Source organism: Myotis myotis, unplaced genomic scaffold (genome assembly GCF_014108235.1).
Source record: "Myotis myotis isolate mMyoMyo1 unplaced genomic scaffold, mMyoMyo1.p scaffold_m19_p_15, whole genome shotgun sequence".
Classification (NCBI taxonomy): domain Eukaryota; kingdom Metazoa; phylum Chordata; class Mammalia; order Chiroptera; family Vespertilionidae; genus Myotis; species Myotis myotis.
In genome coordinates, this window is record NW_023416319.1 from 32,334,036 (window position 1) to 32,360,177 (window position 26,142).

General features: G+C 41.1%; 1 protein-coding gene and 1 non-coding gene across 6 annotated transcripts in view; both read left to right on the forward strand.

The window, feature by feature from the left end:
* Positions 1-26,142, forward strand: part of BICC1 (BicC family RNA binding protein 1) — a 246,175-nt gene that overhangs the window by 207,323 nt on the left and 12,710 nt on the right. For 4 of the 5 annotated variants that reach the window (XR_004972200.1, XM_036336793.1, XM_036336796.1 and 1 more), the window contains exons 4-18: positions 1,589-1,668; positions 3,436-3,594; positions 5,923-5,976; positions 6,408-6,602; positions 7,733-7,984; positions 10,290-10,421; positions 12,674-12,860; positions 14,700-14,861; positions 15,452-15,648; positions 15,776-15,908; positions 16,452-16,608; positions 18,376-18,541; positions 21,576-21,615; positions 21,986-22,140; positions 24,915-25,071. Coding sequence is in view for 4 of the 5 variants with exons in the window: in XM_036336793.1 (XP_036192686.1) it covers positions 1,589-1,668; positions 3,436-3,594; positions 5,923-5,976; positions 6,408-6,602; positions 7,733-7,984; positions 10,290-10,421; positions 12,674-12,860; positions 14,700-14,861; positions 15,452-15,648; positions 15,776-15,908; positions 16,452-16,608; positions 18,376-18,541; positions 21,576-21,615; positions 21,986-22,140; positions 24,915-25,071 (2,226 nt within the window). In the remaining variant the exon portion in view is untranslated. The remainder of the gene's footprint in view (positions 1-1,588; positions 1,669-3,435; positions 3,595-5,922; positions 5,977-6,407; positions 6,603-7,732; positions 7,985-10,289; positions 10,422-12,673; positions 12,861-14,699; positions 14,862-15,451; positions 15,649-15,775; positions 15,909-16,451; positions 16,609-18,375; positions 18,542-21,575; positions 21,616-21,985; positions 22,141-24,914; positions 25,072-26,142) is intronic. The other variant, XM_036336794.1, reaches the window with a different exon arrangement.
* LOC118670392 lies at positions 7,198-7,304 on the forward strand. Its single transcript, XR_004972295.1, has one exon. It is a non-coding gene; the product is annotated as a U6 spliceosomal RNA (small nuclear RNA).

Genomic DNA, 26,142 nt, shown 5'->3' on the forward strand with positions numbered 1-26,142 from the left:
AGACATGCCCAAGGCCAAGAGCAGCCAGCCACCAGGGGACTCAGTCTGGGGAGATAGATGGAGATAGATGGTGGGGAGTGGGGTTGGTGGCACTGACTTTAACTGAAGCACAGCTGCTGGGATGTCTCCCCAGGAAGCTAGGTGCATCCTGAACACTGGAGCTGTTGCTCTGTCCTGGTCCTAAGAGCGGGTAGCCTTAGAAAATACTTTCTCCTCCCATTCTTCTCGCTCTCTCTCTCTCCAGTAACTCAGTTGTACCTTGTAAATATGATGTGCTGATAATGCCATTGCTTTTCACATGGACTGTGGGATGGGGATGGATGACTCACAGTATGAGGTTAATATGTGTAATTTGATTAAAATTCCCACCTGGTGACTCCAACGTCTTATCCTAGAGAATTGATGGTTTAGAAGGAGTCAGGCAGAATTGCTTGTTAGTTGTGAAGGATGCTCGGCCAACATTTCCTGATGCTGCCCTGACCTGAGGTGAAGTACAGTATAGGAAGGACTTGGCAGTCAGTAAGATTGGCATCATTAATGATGGTGATGATGATGGTAAATCATCTGTTATTCAGCTGTATCACTAAGCTAGTGGCGTAGAACTTTTGGCTGATCTCAGAATGCTCTTGGTTTCTGTCAGACTAACCTGTGAGGTACAAAAGCACCTAGATTGCTGGGGAGACTTGAGAACCTGATTAAAGGGAGAACTGCAGAGGCATGTCCCGTCCTGGGCTTTGCTCTGAGTCTCCCTCCACTGGACGATCCCAGTGTGGCCTCTGCCTCACCTCCTCTAAGCCTTTACTCAGACCTCACTGTCTCAGAGGCTGATGCCCTTACCCCCTGTCCCACAGCTGTACTCCTGATCCTCTTGTCTTTCCCCCCTCATAACAGTTATGTTCTAATATACTAGATAATTTGTTCATTTGATTCATGTTTGTCTCCTTGCACAGGACTGTAAACTTCATGTGGACAGAGGTTGTTTTTCTTCCTTGATAAATCCCCATCCCTAAAATAATGCCCTAGTACAGAACAGAGGCTCAGAAAATATATGCCGAATGAATGAATGCTTTCCAATATAACATTCCATGGCAGTAATAAACAATAGGTATAACATATATTAGTCACTTACTACTGATTCTGAATAAATATTAAATATTCCTGAATGGAGATTAAGTCATCCCCATCCCCCTCTCCCCCCATTAACAGTAGTTTCCTCTGTAAACAACCTCACAGTGAAAGCTCTGGTGTAGATGAAATGAGTTAATGCACTTAAAGCATTAGAACGGCCTGCAGTGTAGCAAGGGGTCAGTTAATAAATGGAGTTGGTAGACTCGTTTGTTTAAAATATAATTATATGGTATACTAATTTTCCATTAAGTCTAAAGTTAAATGGTTTAACCAGTTTTAAGAAGGAAAAGAGCCATAGATGAATGCACAATTTGGGTATTTTTTTTCATTCTTGTCTTTATTACAAATGACAAATACTTAGATTGACAAATACTGAATTTATTATGGAATCTCTTGTAATGTAACATCAATTTTAAAACAGCTTGGGGTTTCACATGAGCCTTTTTTTTATTTCTTATAGATCCCCATATTAAGGTTTCTGGAAAGAAAGAAGATGTTAAGGAAGCCAAGGAAATGATCATGTCTGTCTTAGACACAAAAGTAAGTGAATGTTAAGGACACTCAGATGTCAGAACCTTGTCTCTGCAAGGGCTGCTTCATGCTGTTATGAAAGAACCATTTGGAGAAGAAAAACCAGGAGAAAGTAATGGTGGGTTTTAAAATAAGCACGTGTGATTCTTCAGTGGATGTAAAGTTCTGTTTAAAATCTGAATAGAGTCTCTCTTGCTGGCTGAGTAATGGAATAATATTATATCTACACATGTATATGTATGTGTGCAAATGTATATTTGTACATATGTATGTAGTATGTATATGCCATCTTCAGAAATATGATTTTAGGACAAGTAATGAAGGTTGTAAGAATTAGCATGTTTGCCTTTATGATGCCAGTAGAAAACCAAAATGATCTTCTGTATAGCTCTTGTGTGTGATGGCATAAAATTGACACTTTATCTTGTCCATTCTTTCTCTGAAAGTATATGTACTCAGATAATAGGGAAATTTAAGTATTTAAAAATGTACACTCATGTGTGAGTATTTACTTTTAATAAACACTTTAAATCACTTACCTTGATAAGTACTTTAAAAATACTAATTTTTTAATTCTTATAATTTAGCAAAGAGATACTAGGGAATTTAACCAGCGTCCAAGAGCTGATAAGTGAGGAAGAAGGTGGGATTTAAATCTGGTTCTTAACCATTCACTATTTTACCACCTGTTGTTTTATTGAAATGGTTTCTGATCTCTTCTTCTTTCTTTTCTTGTTCTTTTTTTTTGTTTGTTTTTACTTTAAAGAATTTTTACCTTATAATTATTAGCTATTTTAGAATTTTCACCAAAGAAGAATATCTTCCTGTATTTTAAAGGTTAAACCAAAAGAACTAACTTTAAAAACCAAAGTATTGAATGGATATGTTTAAAATTTAAGAATTGAGAAGATGTAAAACTGTTGAAATTTTTGACTTTTAAGTTTTGCTTCCTAAGGACTGAAGAATTTCAGGGAAATTCTTGTAAATGAGTAAAGATTTCATGTCAGTCTTTATAATTTTATAACACTAAATTTCCCAAAATTCAATACATGAATACCAACCAGACCATAATTATTATGTCTTAGAATTTTACATTTTGCTTTAATATAACTAATCTCATACCTTGTATTGTTTACTTAAGCCATTTTGCTATTAGAGATCATTTTGTGGCTTTGTGGTCTCTTCCTCACTCTTATTCCCAGCAGAGAATAATAAGTCTACTTTGTAAAGTTTGACACAGTAATATAGAAGTCGTAAAAATGCTTGTAAATACTTCTTTATTTAGTTTAAATCACTTTTATTTTTAATCTCTAGTTTCCTATTGCCTTAGTTCTGCAGTCCTACTAACATATATATGTGTGCATAAATATAGTCCTATTAATATATATGTGTATATATATAGTCAGTCTTGTAAATGTGTTTTCAACTGGTTTTAGTTTTTTGAATTAAGTATTTCATGAATAATGTCTATTAAAGAAAGATTGAGTTATTTGTAATTGTAGCTGATTTTATTTAAAGGCTGCTTTCCAAAAGATTATCTTGGTAAAGAGTATATCTTTCTATTTCTTCTGACAAATTTGTCTTAAAATACAAATTTCTTTTTTATAGCCAAAGAGAAAAAAAGTAAACATTTACAGATTAAGATGATTTTGTTTAGAAATCTGTACACTCTGTCATGGCTCACTTTTTGTTAAAATTATTCCCTTGAGAGGGGGGATGTTTTAGGAAGTTGTTCCTTTTTCACGCATCAAGAAATAATACATTATTTCCACATAGAGCAATCGGGTCACCTTGAAGATGGACGTTTCGCATACAGAACATTCCCATGTAATCGGCAAAGGTGGCAACAACATTAAAAAGGTGATGGAAGAAACAGGATGCCACATCCACTTTCCAGATTCCAACAGGAATAACCAAGCAGAAAAAAGCAACCAGGTGCTTTGTCTTTCTCATGAATTTTTATGTAACAAATTTTACAGCCTCAGTTTTCCATATGCATACCTTTTTTGGGAGGTGAAAGCAAAAAAAATAATCATGGAGATGACATGTAGTATAGATTGTATGACCCTGTGCAAGGACATGGAAAGGGCTTTGCTTTTTTGGAAGGGATGAGTTATAGGTAGGCCTTAAACTCTTGATCTCTGAATGGTTGGTAGAAGAGACAGGGGAGGGAATGATGGCAACATACAATAAAGCCCTTAAGGAAGGGCTCAGAGAGATGTGAATTGGGAAAGGACCTAAGGCATGCCTCACCCAGGTACCCATTCATGCTGGGATTCTGTCTGCAGCAGCCCTCCCATGGTCCTCCAGGCTACATACATAATTTTGCCTTTCTCTTTTAAAGAAAAATTACAGTTGACATACACTATTATATTAGTTTCAAGTGTACAAGCCAATAATTAGACACTGATGAAACTTACAAAGTGATCACCCCGATAAATCTAGTACCCATCTGACATCGTACACAATTATTACAACCTTAGAGGCCCGGTGCACAAATTCATGCATGGGTAGGACCCCTCTGGGTGGCCTGTGGGGATCGGGCTGAAACTCGTAGTTTCAGCGATGCCTTCAGCTCCTACCTGCCACTCCCGCTCATCCTGGCCCCACTGCGCCTGCCACCAGCTCGTGCCCAATCAGTCCCGATAGGGAGAGGCTCGCGCTGCCATAACAGCACTTGCCAGCTGTCAGCCCTGTGTCTGGTGCTGTCCCGAGGGGAGTGGCCTGCGGGATCAGGCTGAAACCAGCTCTCCGACATCCCTGAGGGGTCCCAGATTGTGAGAGGGCGCAGGCCAGACTGAGGGACCCCTCCGGTGCACGAGGGACCATGGGAGGGCATGTCTGGCCCTGTCTCGCCCAGTCCCAATCAGGAGCCAATCAGGGCCAGCTGGGGAGGGTCCACAGGAGGGCTCCAGGGCATGTCCAACCCATCTCACTCAGTCCTGATCGATTGGCCAGACCCCAGTAGCAAGCTAATCTACCGGTCTGCCCCCTGGTGGTCAGTGCACATTATAGCGACTGGTTGATCAATCGACTGCCCCCTGGTGTAATGTAGTTTTCTCTCTTCTCTGCTAATCACAACACTAGAGACTGTGCCAGCCACAAAGATGAATAAATGGAGACTAATGTGACAGTGAGCCACATACATAAGGAACTGGGTCGTAAGCCATGATAAAAAGCAAGGGCAGTTTTCAAAATATTTGAAGCTGATATGGCATAAGCATGCACCCTGAGGGCAGTGTCCTGGGTCCCCCACCCTGATCCTAATAACAAGAGTAATTCTTTTTTTTTAATATATATATATTTTATTGATTTATTACAGAGAGGAAAGGAGAGAGAGAGAGAGCTAGAAACATCGATGAGAGAGAAACATCGATCAGCTGCCTCCTGCACATCTCCCACTGGGGATGTGCCCGCAACCCAGGCACATGCCCTTGACCGGAATCGAACCCGGGACCCTTCAGTCCGCAGGCCGACGCTCTATCCACTGAGCCAAACTGGTTTCGGCAAGAGTAATTCTTTAGTGGGTGGATCATGGGAACGTCTAGAGCAGTGATTCTCAACCTTCCTAACGCCACGACCCTTTAATACAGTTCCTCATGTTGTGGTGACCCCCAATTTCATTGTTACAAATTGAACATAATTAAAGCATAGTGATTAATCACAAAAACAATATGTAATTATATATGTGTTTTCCGATGGTCTTAGGCAAACCCTGTGAAAGGGTCGTTCGACCCCCAAAAGGGTCGCGACCCACAGGTTGAAAACCGCTGGTCTAGAGGATCCCAGGAGAGGGCCAGAGGTGGGTGTTAGAGCAACAATTTTTTTTTTTTTTTTAACCAACTAGCACGGAAGTAGTTTAGCATCTTGAGAACATAGAGCAGCTGCCTCCTTGCGTATTGATACTCCTCTAGTCTGCAGGGAGTTTAAACAGACAGGAGAAAATGCAGGGAACGAGAGGAATTATGAAGGAGGCAGGAAGGCCTCAGGGGGCTGTGAGGTGTCAGGTAAATCCAGGGGGTGATAGAGATCAGTTGACACGCATTACCGGAGCAGATCATTAAAATGCAAATTGTGATTAAGCAGGTCTGCATTGGTGCCCGAGTTCCTTCATTTTTAACAAGCTCCCAGATAACGCTGATGTGGGGGTTTCCTGGAGGACACTTTGAGTAGCAAGGATGTCGATAACCGGAAGAGCAGGCGCCGGCTCAATTGCCGGCTCAATTAAATTAAATCTGACTCTGTATATCCTTATCTTTGCAGGTTTCCATAGCAGGACAGCCGGCAGGAGTCGAGTCTGCCCGAGTGAGAATTCGGGTAACTGTTACTTTCATACCATAAATCACTGTCAGCAACGCTTTCATTATAGAGGATTAAAAATATTATGTATCAATTTATGATGAAATCATGCGCCTCAGTCTGAGGGATATAGTGAAAAAGTTGGTTTCATGTATTACAGAAAGTTTCTTTGAAACATTCTGGATTTTACCTGACTTAGTTTTTCTCTGATGATTTTGAAATCCGAGTCCCGAGGAAAATGCCACAGGCAGTTCAAGTGACAAAAACTTTCAGGTTTCATAAAAGGCTCCTGTCATTTAAGAAACTTTATATATCCTACCCAAGTTTACACCTATAATAAAAGAATATGTGCTTAAAATTCCATCTGCAGGAAAGGATGAATGAATTAGACATATTTCTAAATGTGTCTGATCATTTATCTGCTTTGGGTTCTCACAATTTCATTGTAGGAGCTGCTTCCTTTGGTGCTGATGTTTGAGCTGCCGATTGCTGGAATTCTTCAGCCAGTTCCCGATCCTAATTCCCCCTCCATCCAGCACATATCGCAAACATACAATATTTCAGTGTCCTTTAAACAGCGCTCCCGAATGTATGGTGCTACTGTCATAGTCCGAGGGTCTCAGAATAACACTAGCGCTGTGAAGGTAAGTGACTGAGCGAATTCCGATCATACATGAACAAACTATTCACGTTTTATTTATTTATTTGCTTAATATATTTTTATTGATTTCAGAAGGGAAGGGGGTTGGGGAGAGAGAGAGGGAAACATCAGTGATGAGAGAAAATCATTCATCGGCTGCCTCCCACATGCCCGACTCTGGGAATTGAGCCCACAACCTGGGCATGTGCCCTGACCAGAAATCCAACTGTGACCTCCTGGTTCTTAGTTCAACACCCAGCCGCTGAGCCATGCCAGCCGGGCTCAAGTTTTATTTTTAAAGGATCTTAGACTGTTTTGTTTTCTAGAATTTTCTTTTGTATTACATTCTGGTCTATATGTGTTGTATTTTTCCATAGCTGTTAGAAGTGACTAGAGCCCTGGCCACTGTGGCTCAGTTGGTTGGGTGTCGTCCCAGGCACTGAAAGGTGCCAGTTCGATTCCTGGTCAGGGCACATGCCCAGGCTATGGGCTTGATCCCCGGTAGGGGGTGTGCAGGAGGTTTCACTCTCATATCGATCTCCCTTTCTCTAAAAAAAAAAAAAAAAAAAAGAGAGAGAGAATTTAAAAAAGAAAGAAGTGTGCTCGCTTCGGCAGCACATATACTAAAATTGGAACGATATAGAGAAGATTAGCATAGCCCCTGCACAAGAATGACACACAAATTTGTGAAGCGTTCCATATTTTTAGCATGGATGGAACTGGAGAGCATTATGCTAAGCGAAATATGCCAGTCAGAGAAAGATAAATATCACATGATCTCACTCATTTATGGAATATAATGAACAACATAAACTGATGAACAAAAATAGAGCCAGAGACAGAGAAGCATCGATCAGACCATCAAACCTCAGAGGGAAGGTAGGGGAGGGTGGGGGTTAGGGTGAGAGATTAACCAAAGGACTTGTATGCATGCATATAAGCCTAACCAATGGACACAGACACCAGGGGGGTGAGGGCATGAGTGGGAGGGGGGTGTGGGGGGCAATGGGGCGATAAGGACACATATGTAATAACTTAATAAAGAAAAAAAATCAACAACAAGAAGTGCACTAGACTCTCCCTGTATGTGGAAATTCATTTACACGAATATTTCTGTTCCACCTTTTCTTCTAGGAAGGAACTGCCATGCTGTTGGAACATCTTGCCGGGAGCTTGGCGTCTGCTATTCCTGTGAGCACACAGCTCGATATCGCAGCTCAGCATCATCTCTTCATGATGGGTCGAAATGGAAGCAACATCAAACATATCATGCAGAGAACGGGTGCTCAGATCCACTTTCCCGACCCCAGTAATCCACAAAAGAAATCCACCGTCTACCTCCAGGGCACCATTGAGTCTGTCTGTCTTGCAAGGCAATATCTCATGGTAGGTTTAGTGAAATCTAGGTTACTTTTTCTTTATTTTTTACCTCTTTGGGTACAGTGTATACTGTTGACAAACCTTGTGCAGTATTTATGAAAGCACTTTGGAAGCCAGGTCAAGGAAGGAAGCTAAGCTTCTTGGTAAAAGGAGATAAAGGAGTAAGGTCGGTAGTGCCTCACAGGCTGAGTTCCGTTACATTAGTGAGAGCTTTTGTTGCAGGACTTTTCTTTTTTAAAACTTAGACACACAGAAGAGGTTCAAAGTGAAATAACTGTATTTTGTGGAGGGTGATTATTTTCATACCACAGATAGCAGTTTGCAGTTTTCATCTGACAAAGTCTTCTATTTAAACAGAAGAATAAAAATACATCTTAAACATTATGCTCAAAGACATAGATTTTGGTAGCGTGAAACAATTGAACATTTCACAATCTCTCATATAATTTTAAAAATTCTGTTTGAGCCAGAATGCATTTGAGTGTCATGCATTGAAGAAAAATAGCAGTTATAGAACTCAGTATTGCTTCTAACTCCTCCCTATATTCATTTAAAAAACCCGTGTGTAGATTGATGTATAGTTACTAAATGGACTGACATAATGTGGACTCAGATATTTTTATTAAAAACACCATTGTATTCTTCTGTTAGCACTTGACCTTCAGTGACATTTGAATCAGTAGCTTCAGGAATGGCCTTTGCTATCATTAATTTGCAGACTTCGTTTGTGAGAAACTTTTAGAAAATCTCGTTTTGTCTGGTTGACTTTATTTCTCTGACAGATGAAAACTTGTTATAATCATTAAGGAGTATTATACATAATTTTATGAACTTTATTTTGTTGTGAATGATATTTTTAGCCCAATTTAGTTTAATCAGGCTATTTTGAGTATACTACTAATTACATAGCATATTCATCTCCAGAGTTTATTATGCTTATTCTTCATATTTTTGTCTGCTTTTCAGATTCTTTAGGTATTACTTTGAGTTCAGTAAACTTTTTCAAACATTCTGCACAGTTATGAACTTATATTCATACTTTGGCCATACCTGCCAAAAATATAGGCATGCAATGAGACATCTTATTGCACAATATTAAAAGAAGGGAGGGAGAGATACATTGAAAGGACTTAACCTGTATTTCAAATACCATAACCTTTTCTTTATAGCCATGTCCTTACAAAAATCACTTCTACCCATAAGAGAAATGAAACATAGTAGTTTCATGTTAATTCTAGTATGGTTCATGATACCTTCTCCTGATACTTCTGTACAAAACACGTCACTCATTAGGCTAGCACCGAGTATCCTGTGCATCAGAAAATGTGTGTGACATTTTTCCTGTGCTAGGGACTAGGGGCCAGGAAGAGAGCATCAGAGAGAAGAACAAGTACCAAACCCTGCAGTGCTCAAAGGGAGGTAGTTCAAAGAAGGGACAGTAATGGCTGTGAACTTGAGAGAGGAGGGAAGGTTTGAGCTGCATCCGAAGAGGAGTAGGCCTTGGGATGGTGAAGAAGCCTTCTGATGAGCGGAGAGGCCAGCGTACAGTTTAAAAGATGGCCTGGTCCAGCCTGGAGGAAGGGGCAGGCATGCAGACACAGACCTGCGATTGCACAAACACAGCCAGGCCACAGCTGGAGATCTTAGATGTTGACGCTTGTTTAGACTTCATTCAGCAGACCGTGAAGAGCTAGCACTGTCCGTCTTTGAGCGCGGGCACAAGGCGAGTACCCTCGATAGGGCTGAGAGTCCAGTTTCTGGCATCATTGACGCAATGTATCCAGAGAATGGAGGAAATTTCCCAGGTGGAGAATGAATGAAAATTCAGGGCCAAAAACAGACACTTAAGACACATACAATTTTGTCATCCAGAAAATAGTTTTTGCCATTCAACATTATTTTTCCCACAGTCCGCCAAGCTATGTGAAAGTATCTGATTGAGCTTTACTACTTTGGTTTACTCTTTATCTTTTTACAGGTTTCAGGTGTACAATTCTAGAATACATCATCTGTATACTGTATTGGGTGTTCACCACCCCAAATCAAGTCTCTGTCCATCACCATTTACCCCCCATTACCCTCTTCTACCTCCCACCACCACCCCCATTTCCCTCCGGTAACCACCATACTGTTGTTTGTGTCTGTGAGGGTTTTTGTTGATGTTTTGATTTTCTTAATCTCTTCACCTTTTTCTCCCATTTTACTTGTTAGATCTGTAAAATACTGCATTGTTTGTAGGCATGTTAAATTATCTGATGTTTAAATGAGTAACTTCTTAACCGCCTACACTTCCTACGGTGACTTTTCCTAGGGTTGTCTTCCTCTTGTGCTGATGTTTGATATGAAGGAAGAAGTTGAAGTGGACCCACAGTTTATTGCTCAGTTGATGGAGCAGCTGGATGTCTTCGTTAGTGTTAAACCGAAGCCGAAACAGCCGAGCAAGGTTGGTTTAGAGTCTGGATCCAGAGAACCATGTGTCATATCACGTTCTGTTTTATTTGCATACAAGTATGCATTTGCATATTCATGGAACTAAATATTCTATATATGTCATTATATATTATATTTAGGTATTTTATATAAATATAAGTTTGTAACAACATGCATTATTGATCACCATTTTCCTTATATGTGTGTTGGTTTTTGGAGTCCATTTTTAGTGACCATTATTTTTCTATAACTATATGAGAAGGAAAAAGAAAACCATTTTAAATTAACTTGCAGGCTGGTAACTTTATATATTACTAAGCTTCTAGATAGTTGCTATAGCTAAATATTATGTTAATTGCACATCTCAATACAATTACAAAAAAATATTTAGCTTACTTACTATTTGTGAGTCACTGTGCTAGCCCTGGAGCTTTAAAGAATAGGTGCCCCATTCTCTTTAATAATAAAATATTTTTAGGAATGAATTATACCCAGTTCAGCCTTCTTGGAACCTCTCCCTTAAGATGTTGCACAATTTCAATAATTACATGTACAGTAACAAGTTAATGGGATAACTCCGATGATATTGAATGCTAGTAGAAAGTCAGGAAACAGGCATGTTTCTCTATTAACACAGTGCGGACCAGTAGTTTCATTGCTGGCTTTATCCAGTGGCCAGATAAGTTTCTATTGAACGAGTACAAAAAACGTTTTACATAAATGTTAAAGGCACGCTTTAAAATTAAATACCCATTGCATTTTGAAGTTATTTAATACATGTTCTTACAAGCTAATATATTTTTGAAGTATACTTTGTAAAACACTGTGTAATACAAAGCAAGAATTCTCGTGATGCATCTGCAATGTGTTAATATTGTGCAAATAGGCACAGTCACTTTGCAGAGCAATTTTGAGACCATCCGATCACACTAAAAACACTGAGACCTTGCCCCCAACAACTCTGCTTCTAGTTATACACTCTGAAGAACCTTTGTACCAGAAATTGAAGGATAAGAATGGTGTTGAATAAAGAAAAGCAAGTTGCATAATGACATGTACTCAATGGTAACATTTAATGTACATCTTTTATAGCAGGTGAAACACCAGTCACATCTTCTATGTTTAAATTTCTAAACTATAAGTCTTATCATATACTCATAATAGTATATGATAATATATATTAAATACAATTTTGTGTATCTATAAATGATGTGGTATTCAGCGTCCAGTTCTCTTTCTTCAAAAGAAAACTGTAAATGGAAAGATAGCATTGATTCTGGTGAACTTGCTATAATGCGTTTAATGTGAGAGAGCAGGACCCTGATTTTATGTATTGTGATGCTTCATGCATGCCTGGCTAATTGAGTTTCTGTGGATGCCAGGAGTGAGAGAGAGAGGAGACTTTTGAGGACTTGTGCACATAAGATGGACAGACACAAGAATTCCTGGGGTCCAGGAAGAAGTGAGCAGAAGTCGGGGGAAATACACTGTGGCAGCATCCCAGGGCCATTTAATTATGCCTCCCGGCCCCCTGCTCCCTCCTGCTCTGCTTTCTCAGCCGCCAGTTTCCTTTATTGTTCATTGGAGGCTTTCCCCCCTTGGTTTCACATTTCCAATTTTCTAGATGAGTCCATTGAGGAAAAAAAGATTTATTGTTTAGGAGTTTATTTTAGTATGAGCTTTGCCATAGATATGTCATCAGTGAGGAATAGTGGTACCTCACGGTCTATTAGTTAACTAGTAGACCATAAATGTCAAATGTAAGTGACTATTATTAAGCAGTACATATACTGTAGGGAGACAAGTTTGATTTGTTTTGTAAAAATAAGTAAGGGGGGGGGGGGAGAGCTTTAACAGACAAGAGGATGTGAAGGAGAATGGGCTCCAGAGAGGGGCCCGCGTTCCAGTCCTCTGGTTGCCCTGCACAGCTGTGCTGTGATATTGAGTAAGTCCTGTCCTCACTGAATATGAGCAATAATTTCCACGCCATCATAAGGTTTTGGTGGGAACTGGAATATGTGTGCGGCTTCCATCACAAGGCTTAGAACACAGGACACACCCAATAAATAGCAACTAACGTGTTAGGTTTTTACCAAAAGGAGGAAACGTGATAAGTGATTAGAATTTGCCGTTGGTTTTTAAAGCAGCATTAATGAATTTCCTAAGTGGAATTCTTATTACGGTTTTCATTTCCCACCCACCTCCCCAATTCATTGTAGACGACTTGCATGTCACTTTTTTCTTTCCCATTATGTGTTTTCATAGTCTGTGATTGTGAAAAGTGTTGAACGAAATGCCTTAAATATGTATGAAGCAAGGAAATGTCTCCTCGGACTTGAAAGCAGTGGGGTTACCATAGCAACCAGTCCGTCCCCAGCATCGTGCCCCGCCGGCCTGGCCTGTCCCAGCCTGGGTATCTTAGCCTCGGCAGGCCTCGGACTCACTGGACTAGGTATAGTGTTCATTACTAAAGCACTTCTCAGTTGCTTACCCAGTTCCCTTCCTTCCTGCCGCAGGGGCTACACCTTAAAGGGGATGTTTCTCCCTCGTCAGGCCCTATGGTCAGGTGAAAAGCAGCAGAACTCGAATCAATCCATTTTGTTGTTGGCTTTTTGTTGTTTTTTATTGTTAGACTCCGTGGATTTGTTCCCCAGATTCTTCTTATTTTGGCATCAATAATCAACGTCTGACGTTTATTTTCGGCTGTGTGTGTTCTTCTAAATTAAGAATGCCATTGCGAGTGAAGTCAGCAGGCTGACTGTAATTTATGTGTTTGCCCTCCCTTGTATTTGCAATATTGCCACCAGTCCCTGGAGATAAAGATTATCCAGTTTGCCTTTCCAAAAGTAATTGCAAATCTGTATGAGGGGTGTGCAGAGGGGGAGGGGAGAGCAGGCAGACCCCCTCCCCCCTCTTCCTGCCGTGGCTAGGCCTGCTTCGTGCAGACACAAAGGAAATCGAGCCTGCGGCCACCAAGGGCAACAAATGGACCTGCATTCACATCTAAGGCAGCAAATAGGAAGATGAAGGAACATCGTCATCTCGGTGCTTCCGTTTTTTAGGATAACAGAGCCAGTCATTTCAATAGCCACGGTGATATTTATGGCCTCATTATGGACTCCTGTCTTACGGGCTGAAGTTAGTTGCTGCATTAAATCAGGCTAGTTTTACTTCTTATACATTTTCTCAGTAGCCTTTATGTGAAAAGTTAAAGCACTAACCCTAGCAAACCCAGTCAGTGTTGATTTGAGGCCGAAAACATACTCTTAGCAGTCTTTAAATTTTTCTAACAGCTATTCTTGCTTTAATAAATATAACATATTTAAATAATATGATTAATACACCAAGTAGCCTTGCTTCAACACCATTACGGTAAAGGCAGGTTTTTTCCCCCTGGGCCCATTGTCTCCCAAAGCTGTCCCTTCCACACAGCAGTGCACCTCGAAATGCCAGTCTCATCACTTAGCAGGCACTGAGTTCTTGCTGCACTAGAGAGAGAAAAAGTGAGCGGACATTCAGAGTTACTCAATTTTTAAAATGTTTTTATGGCTGCCCCTATCCTGGAACACCCAATGCTTTAAGTATTCCTGGAAACTTGTAAAAATCCACATTTTATTTTAGATGCCAGAAGGGAAATTTCATTACCATATTTTAAATGCCAGAAGGGAAATTTCATTACCTAAATCAGGCATTAAATCTTAAAAACAAGGGGAAATTTTTTTTTCTCTCCTGAGAAAAGATTTCGCGTGCATGGAGATGAGCGCGAAGGAGTCGTGTCAGTGTTTTGACACAGTATGAAAACTGTTGCAGGTACCTAAGCCTGTCCACAGTGGGCCAAGCAGAGCCATTCTGCTGCGGGAAATCATCCCCTGAGTCGCTGCTAATTGTACGTGGTTTGAAGCGTTTGTTTGAACGCGTATGACAACTGAGCTATGCGGGGAAATGAAAACGGGTTCCCACTGGAGCAGAATGTTGTTCATCTTGGCTAGTGACGTGAACGCAAAGCAGCTGGTGGTGCTCAGTGACCCCCCCACTGCCTTCCTGGTTGGGGCACACACCTGTCTCCCATTTTCCGATCAGCATCTGTTTGTGGATAAGCTGGGTCCTGTGTTGAAATGGTATCAGGCTGTATTTCATGGGAATATTTGAAAGAAGGTAATCTATCACTCACGTTTTATATTCAGAAAATATCAGATTATATCAGCGTGCATTCCAAATGGCAATATTGCTGCCATCTGTTATTTTAGAATCTTGAATTTATGCATATTGACTGTACATTCACTTACCACAGGTCTCCTGGGCCCCACCACCTTATCTCTAAACACTTCGACAACCCCGAACTCACTCTTGAATGCGCTTAATAGCTCCGTCAGTCCTTTGCAAAGTCCAAGTTCTGGCACCCCCAGCCCCACGTTGTGGGCACCCCCACTTGCTAATACTTCAAGTGCCACAGGTCAGTATCATTTAAGTACAATCAAAGGCATGTCTTTGTAGGTATTACCAGTTTTTAAATAAAATGTACTAGTGGTTCCATGTCCTTAGGGGGAAATCATGGTTCAAAGCATACTTTTTAGCCTAACAGAAATTTCCTAATGTGTAAATTAGTTAAAATGCACGACAAAACAGTGAGTTTCCCATAAAAGTAAAACATAACCTTCGAAAGTGACTAGCAGATCAGGAAAAGGAGAATAATGTGCAGGGAGCAGTGGCAAAGTCATATGAAGGTCGCTGACTGATCACTCGAAAGATAGGTTCTAGCTGGAGAGGTTAGAATTGCTCGGTAGGTATATGCACACGTGAAGTCCAGCTTGTTTCTTCGTCTGTACCGTGAGGAGCTTGGGTTAAATATTCCCTAGAGAGCTGTTCCATTTTAATATTCTTTTGTGTAGTAATGCTAAACCTGTTTGCAGAGAGCTCAACATTGAATTCCCTCCTGAATTTGCAGCAACAGTGATGTTTTTTGAAGTTACTGAAAATAATATAATGCTTGTTGGTTCTGTGTTCTTCCTGTCTAATATCTTTTTTCATAAAATGTTTTTCTAGGCTTTTCTGCCGTACCACACCTTATGATTCCATCTACTGCCCAAGCCACGTTAACCAATATCCTATTGTCTGGAGTGCCCGCCTATGGGCACACAGCCCCCTCCCCCCCTCCCGGCTTGACTCCTGTCGACGTGCACATCAGCAGTATGCAGACAGAAGGCAAAAAAATCTCTGCTGCTTTAAATGGACACGCGCAGGTAACGTCCCTCAGGATGGTGGGAATCTGTGCTGTTGGCAAGAGATAAGCCACTAGTAAAACTTTCAGTGGAAGTGAATTTTAGAATGGTGATCACATCCACATGCTATTTTCTATTGTTATTTCAGCCTCCGAACATAAAATACGGTGTAATATCCACTTCATCGCTTGGAGAGAAAGTGCTGAGTGCGAATCATGGTGACCCCTCCAGACAGACAAGTGGATCGGAGCAGGTGTCTCCCAAACCAAATCCTGCCGAAGGTATCTTTCCTCTGGACTTCAGTGGGCCTGTTCCTTGGACAAAGGGGGTTGTAGAAAGTCCACGCAGTGATTTCAAATTGGTTTTGCTAATCGATTATGACTTATCCTGCCCGAAGTTTGCAGAAAGACAGCATCCTGAATGAAATTCCAAAGAACATGGTGAAAGATAAACTGAAAAGCAGACAAACTTCTTACAGAAAGAATCACTTTCCCATGACATTGGAACTTGCTAAATGAAAGTGCATGTAATTATGTAGCAGGAAAGCATCAACTTACTAAGTGTGTGTGTGTGTGTGTGTGTAATTTTTTTCTAAGTAGAGTGGACATTTTTTTAATCCTTTCATCCCTAACTTTAAAAATAGGAGGGTCATTTCTTCACATTTCATCTTGAGTTTTTGAGGCAGCCTGAACTTCAGGCATCATCTTTGCAGCTGAAAGCTGCTATGTCTGTGTCTCCCTGGAGCTGGATTCTGGTTTGTTTCCATCGCAGAGGATTGCTCATGGTGAACTTGTGTTTTGGGTGTTGTGTTTCCTTCTCTGCAGGCGGTAACGATGCTTTTGTGGAAGTAGGCATGCCGCGGAGTCCTTCCCACTCGGGGAACGCGGGCGACCTGAAGCAGATGATGGGTCCCACCACGGTCTCCTGTGCCAAGAGGCAGACGGTGGAGCTCTTGCGCGGCACGAAGAACTCCCACTTACAGTAGGTGTTTTCATCGGGGAGGCCCACGTGCTTGGAAGGAGATTGTAGCGCGAGCTGGAGAGGTTTTAAGTCAGGGGAACAACACTGGGTTTGTTGGGCAGTGAGTGCTCCTTGATTTCAGCAAGTTTGGTCTCATCCAGGAGTTCATGCATTTCTCTTTATAATTACCTGTTCTTTTTCCTTTCAAACATTTTTTTTTCATTGAAGTAACGTTGGTTTATAACATCATATGACTTTCAGGTATGCAACATTATAATTGGACATCTGTATATACATCATGCTCACAACCAAAAGTCCATTTTCCATCCGTCACCATACAGTTGACCCCCTTACCCCAGGCTGCCCCTTTCCACTCAACTTCCGCTCTGGTAACCATAGATCTGTTGTCTGCCTCTAGGAATATGTTTTCTTTGTTGAGTTTTTTTTTTTCTTTTCACTTAGCATAATACCCTCAAGGCCCATCCTTGTCACAAACGGCAGAATTTCATCTTTTTTATGGCAGAGTAGTATTCCATTTCAATCTTAGTGATATTTTTGTGGATAAAAATGTTATTAAGACATAATACCTGGTAATTCTCACCCTTATATTCTACCTAGAGTCCTTCTCGTCATAAACCTTGGGTGTATATCTGGGTCCTCTGAACTTTCTCTGTTGCTCTGAAACTTTTAACATGATCTCTGCTCTTCTGTAAGCAGCAGGATGATTTTTACTCTCTGATGATTGCTTTTAGATACTTCCCTGGTGTGAATTCTCTTTCATTTGCCTTTGAATTTCTAACTGAAACCATGGCGCCCTTTTTCTGAAGTGGTTAACTGCTCACTTTGGTAATAAATACTAGACATTATCATGATTTCATTTATTACAAATCACAGTGAATGTGAATACATATATTGTATTAAATATAACTCTCCTGTACGATAGGACAGTTACAAATGGGTGTTCCTTATTTTATTTTTCATTTCTTGTTTCAAATAGGCAGCCTGTGTTTTTTAAAAAGAAAAACAATGGAATGCTTCTGTATTGAAAGGTTTTGCTTCTGTCCGTCTCCATTTTCTCAATTTCCCCTACTGTCTTATTAGTTTTCTTATATAGCTGACCCTTGAACATGTGTGGGTTAGGCGCCACTGACCCCCTGTGCTGTCAAAAATACGTGCCTAACTTTGACTCCCCAAAACTTAACTACAGTTGTCCCTTGGTACCTATGGGGGATTGATTTCAAGATCCACATATATCCAAGTCTTTATACTAAATAGCATAGGACAGTGCATACAGTCAGCCTTCTGCACCTGCAGATTCCCAACCATGTGTTGAAAATAGTTTTTTCAGTCTGTAGTCTGTTAAATCTGTGGATGTGGGACCCAGGGATATGGCGGGCTGCGGGCTTTCAGATCAACTCAATCCTGTTTAGACCATGTACCCAGGGATCATTGATATCTCCCATTAACAATATGACATATATACTATATACAGAAAATGTTTGAATATATATCATGGAATCGTTTTAGCTCCAGCTCTTAGTGTCAGAATGCCTGAGTTCAAACTCCAGCTCTACCATTTACTGGAGGTATGACCTTGGGCTTCCCTCTTCTGTAAAATGGGAATAATAATAATACTACCTGTCTCATAGTGGTGTTGTGAGGATTAAATGAGATGATACGTGTAAATAGTTGGCAGTGGCTAGCATATAGTAAGTGTGGTACAGAGGAAACATTTGGTGCATTTGTGTGTGTGATGGTGGATGTTAAAGTCCAGACTCTGTTTCACAGCAGCACTGACCGGCTGCTCTCAGACCCAGAACTGAGCACTGCAGAGAGCCCTCTGGCTGACAAGAAGGCTCCAGGGAGCGAGCGAGCTGCAGAGAGGGCCGCAGCCGCCCAGCAGAACTCTGAAAGGGCTCGCCTGGCCTCCAGGCCATCATATGTCAACATGCAGGTAACGATAAAATGAGTGAGAGGCTCATCCAAATGTAGGGGCTGGGGATAGAGAATGGCAAATTCAGAAACTAGGTTTTCTTTCTGTACTCTAGTCCAAATTAAATTTAAATCTATGTGCAGTAGTTAGGAATTGGTTTTGCTATAAACTTTAAACATGAAATGCAGGATTTGGCTTAAATGGTTAAGTTATCCTATATAATAAAAGGCTAATATGCAAATTGACCAAACAGCGGAATGACCGGTCGCTATGATGCACATTGACCACCAGGAGGCAGATGATCAATGCAGGAAGTGCCCCCTGGTGATCAGTGTGTTCCCAGGAGGGGGAGCACTGCTCAGCCAGAAGCCCTGAGCTGGGCTCATGGCTGGCGAGTGCAGCAGCGGTGGTGGGAGACTCCCACCTCCATGGCAGTACTAAGGATATCCAACTGCCGGTTTAGGCCCACTCCCCACAGAGAGTGGGCCTAAGCTGGCAGTAGAATATCCCTTGAGGGCTCCCGGACTGCGAGAGGGTGCAGGCCGGGCTGAGGGACTCCCCAAGTGCATGAATTTTGTGCACCAGGCCTCTGGTTTAAAATATAATATGAAAGGTAATGTGAATGGTCCGTGTCACTATGTGTAATGTAAATGACACTGTTCACCTGTTGTTTTATTAAATTTTAGATAAATAACAAAGCTGTTATTCCTAAGTATTACTGCCTCTTGACATAGTCTTGAATAAATATAATAATCCTTCTATCTATAAAATGGAGGTAATAAATTTGATGTCTTTTAGGCAGTTATAAAAATAGCTAATATGAAGCGTTAGTTTTTTGAAAATAGATGATAAATATTATTGATGATTATATTGAGTCACAAATTTTTATGATTACTTTAAACAATTTCCTCAGGGATTTTTCTCTATATCTGTAGTAGGCTAACTACTCAAAGTAGACTATTGAACATGAAGTTCAGAAATCTGATTTCTGTATAGATGACAATATGAAAGATAGGGATTTTGTGCTTTTAGAGATTCCTATAACCATTTGATTTCAGTACCATAATTATTGGGTAGACTTGCCTACTTCATAATAAGAGATATATCGCCCCACTCCCCAACGCCAAAAAAAAAAAAAAAAAAAAAAAAAAAAATCCTAGAAACCAAACTGTCACAGATATATAAAGAGATTAATTCGTGGAACTAAATTATACTTCTTTAATTCCAGCAAAAGCTACAACTCAATCCCGCTTATCCGTTCTTTTAATCCTTTGCATTTGAACATTTCCATGAGATTTTTAGATGAATGTTTTCACAAAGCCATGGCCTTTATAAAAGTGTCAAAAATTTTTTAAAAAATGATAGTTGATACATTTTCTCTAGCGGCTTATTTTCAGTTAATATAAATTAAAATTCCCTCCTCAAAGATGTATCAAATCCGCTTCATGATCCCTGTATGGTTTTTGTCCATCTCGTGGTTCTTACTTTCCATCCATTTTATAACTAGAGTGAACCACTTCCGTGTTTCTTTCTTTTAGGATGGATAAGCAATGTTCTGGTGATACAGTTTCAACTTAAATAGATGTTTTTGTGCCATTACTACAGAGCTGACTTTTAAAACCATAAGAAATCAATGACAGTAGTCATCTAGCATTGACGGGGAAAAAGAGTGAAGACTCCTTGATTCCCCCAGCTGAGAACTCTCTGTCTCCAGCGGTCCTTGGAGAGCTGAATCCCCAGCTCTCTCCACACTTATCTCACTTCCTAATTTATTTTGTAGTTATTTCCTTTACCCATCCCTGCTGAGGCTCTCCGTGCTCTGAGGCTATAGGTTTTATTTTTCATTTTTTTTATTAATTGTGGTTTTCTTCCACAAAGTGCCGCACAGTCTCTTTAACTTGAGGCACTCCATACATATTTATTGAACAAGTGAATGTAGGATCTTCCCGCACCTTGCACTTAGATGTTGATCATTAAAAGTTGATTTTAATTTCCATTGCCATTTCAGATCTAAAGTTTCAAAACCATCGTCAAATGTGTTCTCTAAAAATCCACTCTCCTGATTTACTGCCACGTTCTCAGAGCTCACCACACGTCCTGGTTTGTCAGGGTCAGCCCGTTTCCTTGTGTTATCCTGACCTAAGTATTATTTGTGGCACATTCCCGCTTAGAAGTCTCCTGTTTCACACTGTGAATTACCTGGGTGTGCAGCCTACATATGGTAGTGTGGTCCCCTGGGAAAAGGGTTAGAAGAGCTCTTGCCAGCTGTTTCTCAGCCTCCTGGTAGCCTTTCAGACATTGTTAATCAAGTCTCAGTTCCTCAGCTGGGCAGTTGAGAACACTGGGTTAGCATGTGAGATGTCGCTCTGTCTAGCCCACTTTCTTCCAAATGACCTACCTTGGTTTCTGTGTAGACCTGACTGTGTCATATGTCACTTATTCAGTGTGAATGAAATGGTGGATAGTGCCATCCTACTCCTATGCAGTGCAAGGTAGCTAGGTTTAGTTTATTGTAATGCTTACTGTTATTATAGCTTAAAGCTCGACATTTGCTATTTTTCTCCTTTCAAAAGCAAAGACCATTCCAATTAGGCTAAATAATTTCTTAAGCTGTCTGGACATTACACCACTTCAGGCCATCCTTTGAAGAGGGGATTTTGAGAAACAAATGAGGCCGGTAGATAACCTGAAAGCATTTTCATAATGCTTTATTTTGAAACTTAGCAGAACTACTATTAAGTTATTTACTGTGCTTTAGCATATACTTATCCTGGTGTTTTAAATATTCATAGAAAATAGGATTTTTTTTTTCTTTTGAAGGAAGATAAGGAAGATTTCTGGCTCTTGTCATTGTCTCAACTTAAAGTCAAAAGTAGTCATTTATACTCTAATTAATTAGATTTGAACACATGTTTAAATTGATCAGACTTGCACTGAATTAATGAGACATTATGGTGCTTAGCAGGTAGGGCTCTAGTCAAAACCTTGGTTTTCTAATCAGCATGACATTTGGATAAACTGGCAATAAAATATTTTCGCTCTGTTTTATTTTCAGGCATTTGACTATGAACAAAAGAAGCTATTAGCAACCAAAGGTATGTGATATAGTAATGATTTTGATTCTCCCCTCGCCCATCAAAGACTCATAAAAGATTCTCCAGTATTCACGTTGAATTGTGAAATTGGACCGTCGTAAAAAAAAATGTTTAAGTTCAAAGTTGCAAAAGTTTTGTTGGGGTTAAATGTACTTTATTGAGTAGATCAGCATTAGATCAATTATGAAATAATGTAGCATTTTAAAATATAATGGCATAAAATATTTTATGATGATATTTTAAGTCATTTTGTATTAAATAATGTTCAGGTATGATTTCTTTACATGTATCAAGGGAACAGCACGCATCAATATTTTAAAAAATATATTAAGAATATCAAGCATTTTGTTGTATATTCTGTGTTCCAAAGCTATGTTAAAGAAACCAGTGGTGACGGAGGTCAGAACACCAACAAACACCTGGAGCGGCCTCGGGTTTTCCAAGTCCATGCCGGCCGAGACCATCAAGGAGCTGAGAAGGGCCAACCACGTGTCCTATAAGCCCACAATGACAACCACTTTTGAGGTTTGTAGAGTCATCCCTACCCAGTCTTCCTGTCTGCTCTCAGCAAAGGAGAACAGTCATCGCTCTCCCCCCTTCCATTCTTCATTAAGTAAGAAAAGTCATTAATGGGAGTTGTTTTAATTTCTATTCTTATAAACATATTGCTATAAAATGGATGCACTCTATCATGCTTTTTTACATGTCTTCTCTCAGAGTTGTGGATCAGCTGTTCGTTATGGAGATGTAAATTCATAACTGAGTTTTTGTTAGGAGGAGAGTGTTGTAAATGCTAAAACAAGGCTGAGATTAAGCCAAGGATAGATGTAACAATAGTCCATAAAATGTATAAAGAATCCTTGTATTCAGGGGTATCACTAGCAAGCCCACCATAGGGAGAAAAGGCAAATATTCAATAAAAGCAAGTGTTCAGATATGAGTTAAAAAGTCAGTGTGTTCAGTTGTGCCAGGAACACAGCAGGAAGTATCACAAACAAGAACTCCAGAATTTTATGTTTCCCAGATGTTGGCTGCACTGCAGGGTAAGACTGGGAAGCTGGCATCTGCGCCACATGGAGAAGGGATCCAGAGTTCCCAGCTCCCCAGCCGGGCTACACATGACGCGCCCGGCCAGCCTTTTCAGCTTGAGAGGACCAGATTTTGGCTCTGAGCCCTTTGCGAGTGGGGATGGAATAAGAGCGCACACGCATGCACACACCAACTGGGGAGACTGAGCAAACCCAAACACGGATGGAAATGACCGATCCAAGAATCACAGTGTTCAACCAGAACACTGCAGACGGAAAAACAAATACTGGTGAAGGGTTTCATAATTGTTAGTCTAATCACTAGCATTTGTAGATTGACCTTCTTCTTTCCACCTGTTTTCTTTGTAATAAATTAGACTATTGACGAAGGGTAAAAGCAAAAGTGCATTTTTTCTTCGTCTCTTTGCGTGAGTGAAGAAGCAAATACTATTGAAATACTAAAAGGAGGTCAGTCTCCTATGAATTTTGAATTTCATTGTCAGGCCTACAGTAGCAACCTGACCGCTGTATTTAAAGATTGAGGTTACGGTCAGCAATGAGAAGATAGGGACGTAGGGAAAAGTCCTCTTGCTGCCATTGTAGCTCTTAGAGAAACTAAACAACTTTTGTTGGCAGTGACCTTAACACTGTGCTAATTCTTTCAACGGATGCACCTACAGTCTCATCCATTTCACTCACCTTTGTTTGGTAGGATGGGGTGTGCCGAAATGCTAATTCAGTTCTGTTCTCAAAGGCCAACAGTGTGACGGTTTGAAATGATCATTGTGACAATGTAGTCAAGTGCAGGGGCTGTGGGGTCCGGCAACCGCCACTGATCGATGTACAGCTCTGGGGAGTGACTTCACTCCTCCGAGCCTGTTTTCTCATTTGGTGGTTTAGAGGATCACAGGGCAGAGGGCAGCCAGTGCATAGCATGGTGTACGGTAAGTTCTGAGTAATACTTAGCGGTTCCTGTTATTTCCACTGGAGAACTTTACCCTGAAGAAAACCAAGAGCTTGGAATGTTGATGAAGGAGGCTATTGGTGGCAGTTGTGGAAATAGAGAGGAGTGGGTAGGTGTGGGTGTATTTAGAGATAACATGGACAGAATTTGCCGATGGATGGGATGTGGTGCGGGAAGGAGGGGGGAGAATGACTTGAGCAACTGGGTAAATGGTAGAGTTACATATTGAGATGTAGGGATTCTAAGAAAGGAGTAGGTTTGGGTGTAGCTGGTGGGGACAGATATACAACAGTTTAGTTGCAGGTACCCTAAATTTAAAGTGAGACAGTTACATGGAGGTGTCAGATTGGCAGCTCCAGGATAGTAATTTGAACAGAAAAGTTAAATCTGGAAGTAAAAATTTTGGAGTCCTGGATGTAGTTAAACCTTGAAAGAGGTGAGATTACTGAATAAGAGAGAAGGAATGCCAGATCAAGCCCAGTGAGATGACATTCAGAGTGGAAAGGGAGGAAGATCCTACAAAGCTCCAGTGCCGTAGGCGGAAACCCCGGGAGTGTGGTGTCCTGGTGCCTTGAAGGAGGAAATGTGAGAGGAGGGTGTGGCCCGCTGTGAGACCGAATTAGGTGAGAGTGTTGAAGTGAACAGTAAAGGATTCTCTTGGAATTCCCCAGTGAATGTGAAACTTTGGAAATCAGAGAATCTTGGTGTTAATTTTCTAGATCCCGTTCAAAATAGGGTGTCTGTAATATGGTGATGGAATGAATAAATGCTAGTTCTGTGCAGACTTTGAGATCTTTTAAGTTACTATTTTGATTTGGGGGAATGAAATAAGGTAGACTTTTCTAGGTATTTGTGATTTGTTGGAGAGATCCTGTTTAGATGAGGCCAACACCGGGGTCATGCCAGATCTCTCTCCGCCCTCCAACTTGATTAGCCTGGTAGCTGAATTCTTGTCAAAGCATTGGGTCTACTATTCCTCTTCCCCATTGTTTGTCCTTTTTGTGTGGCACAAGGCAGAGAATCTCTTGTAGATCTTTACAGGAGTAAGTCTTTATACCGAGGACTCTCAGAACTCTGCTGGGCACCTTCACGATGAGGGACAGAGATTTCACGGTGTATATTTCCAAGTCCTCGGTGGCTGGAAGACAGAGGATAGAGACAGGGACCACAGCCTCGTCCCCAGGAGCAGCATCCGTGGGTGACTGCAGTGGTTAGCAATTGAAGTAAATGGCAGTGGTCTACTGGGGATTCTTTCCCCTCCACCCACCTTATTAAACATTTCCTTGTCTGGCTTTCCTTGTTGACAGGGCTCATCAGTGTCCCTCTCGAGGTCCAACAGCCGTGAGCACTTGGGAAGCGGAAGCGAATCTGATAACTGGAGAGACCGAAATGGAATAGGACCTGCCAGCCATAATGAATTTGCAGCTTCTATTGGCAGCCCCAAGCGTAAACAAAACAAATCAAGTGAGCTTTGACTTTTAATCATACTTTTAGGTGTAATCAGCATGAAATTTGTTTATTTGGTTGAGGGTGATGTTCAAGGATGAATTCTGCACTCCGTGCCTTCCCGTGTTTGTCATAATTCACAGGCCACCTCCTCTGGGAAACCTTCCTTCTTTTCCCCGGGGAAGCAGACCAGGTGGTGTTCTGCTTTCACCGAATTTTGTACTTGCTTTTACTCTAGCACCTATCAAGAGTGTAATTACCTGTGTATGTACTTGTCTCCTCCTGTTGAATTTGAGCTCCACAGCCAGGGACCATATTTATTCATTCAGTGAACACTTTTTAAATGCCCACATGCCAGACATTCTGGTGGGCTGTGCCTGATTTGTTCTTTCTTCCCAAATGTCTGACAGTGTGTGACACCCAGTAGGTGCTCAGTAAATGCTTGTTGAATGAAAGTAGGAAGGAGTCACGCACACACACACACACACTCAGAAAATGCTTTTTCTCATCCGGAAAAGGCAGGGACAGGAAGATGTGGAGCAGACTGTGCTCAGATTAGCATCTTGGACAACAGAAGAAAGTCTGCTCTGTAGGTAGCTCCTGAAGGTGAAAAGCAGCATTTGATATGTTAAATGGACAAGATGTAACTGAATTTATGTAAATTTAATTTATCTTTAAAGCATAAGGGTTCTGGCTTTAAAAAGATACGGTTGAGACTCAGCATGAGTCCAGTGGTTTGTCTGTAATAGCACCCACACTTCTGGGCTGTGTAACAAGGTGAGCAGATGAGAACTGGCAATAGTCATCACAATACATGCCTCCGTTCAGGGTTTGGGACGAATTGGGAGCCCTGAGACACAGAGCGTGCAGGATTTGAAGGCTCCTTAAAAGCCATCTAAATGAGCACAGTAGTAAGTCAGGTGTTACCACCAATCAAGTTGCTGTGCTGTCGAGGGTCTCCGATTTGAGAATACCGGTCTGGGGTCGGCCAAGTCTCAGTAAGAGAGCACGGTCAACTCGTTCATGCCCTTGTGCGCTGTCTGTGGGCGCCTGGGCCCTTCCTGGAGACGGGGGCTGGGTCCTCCATCA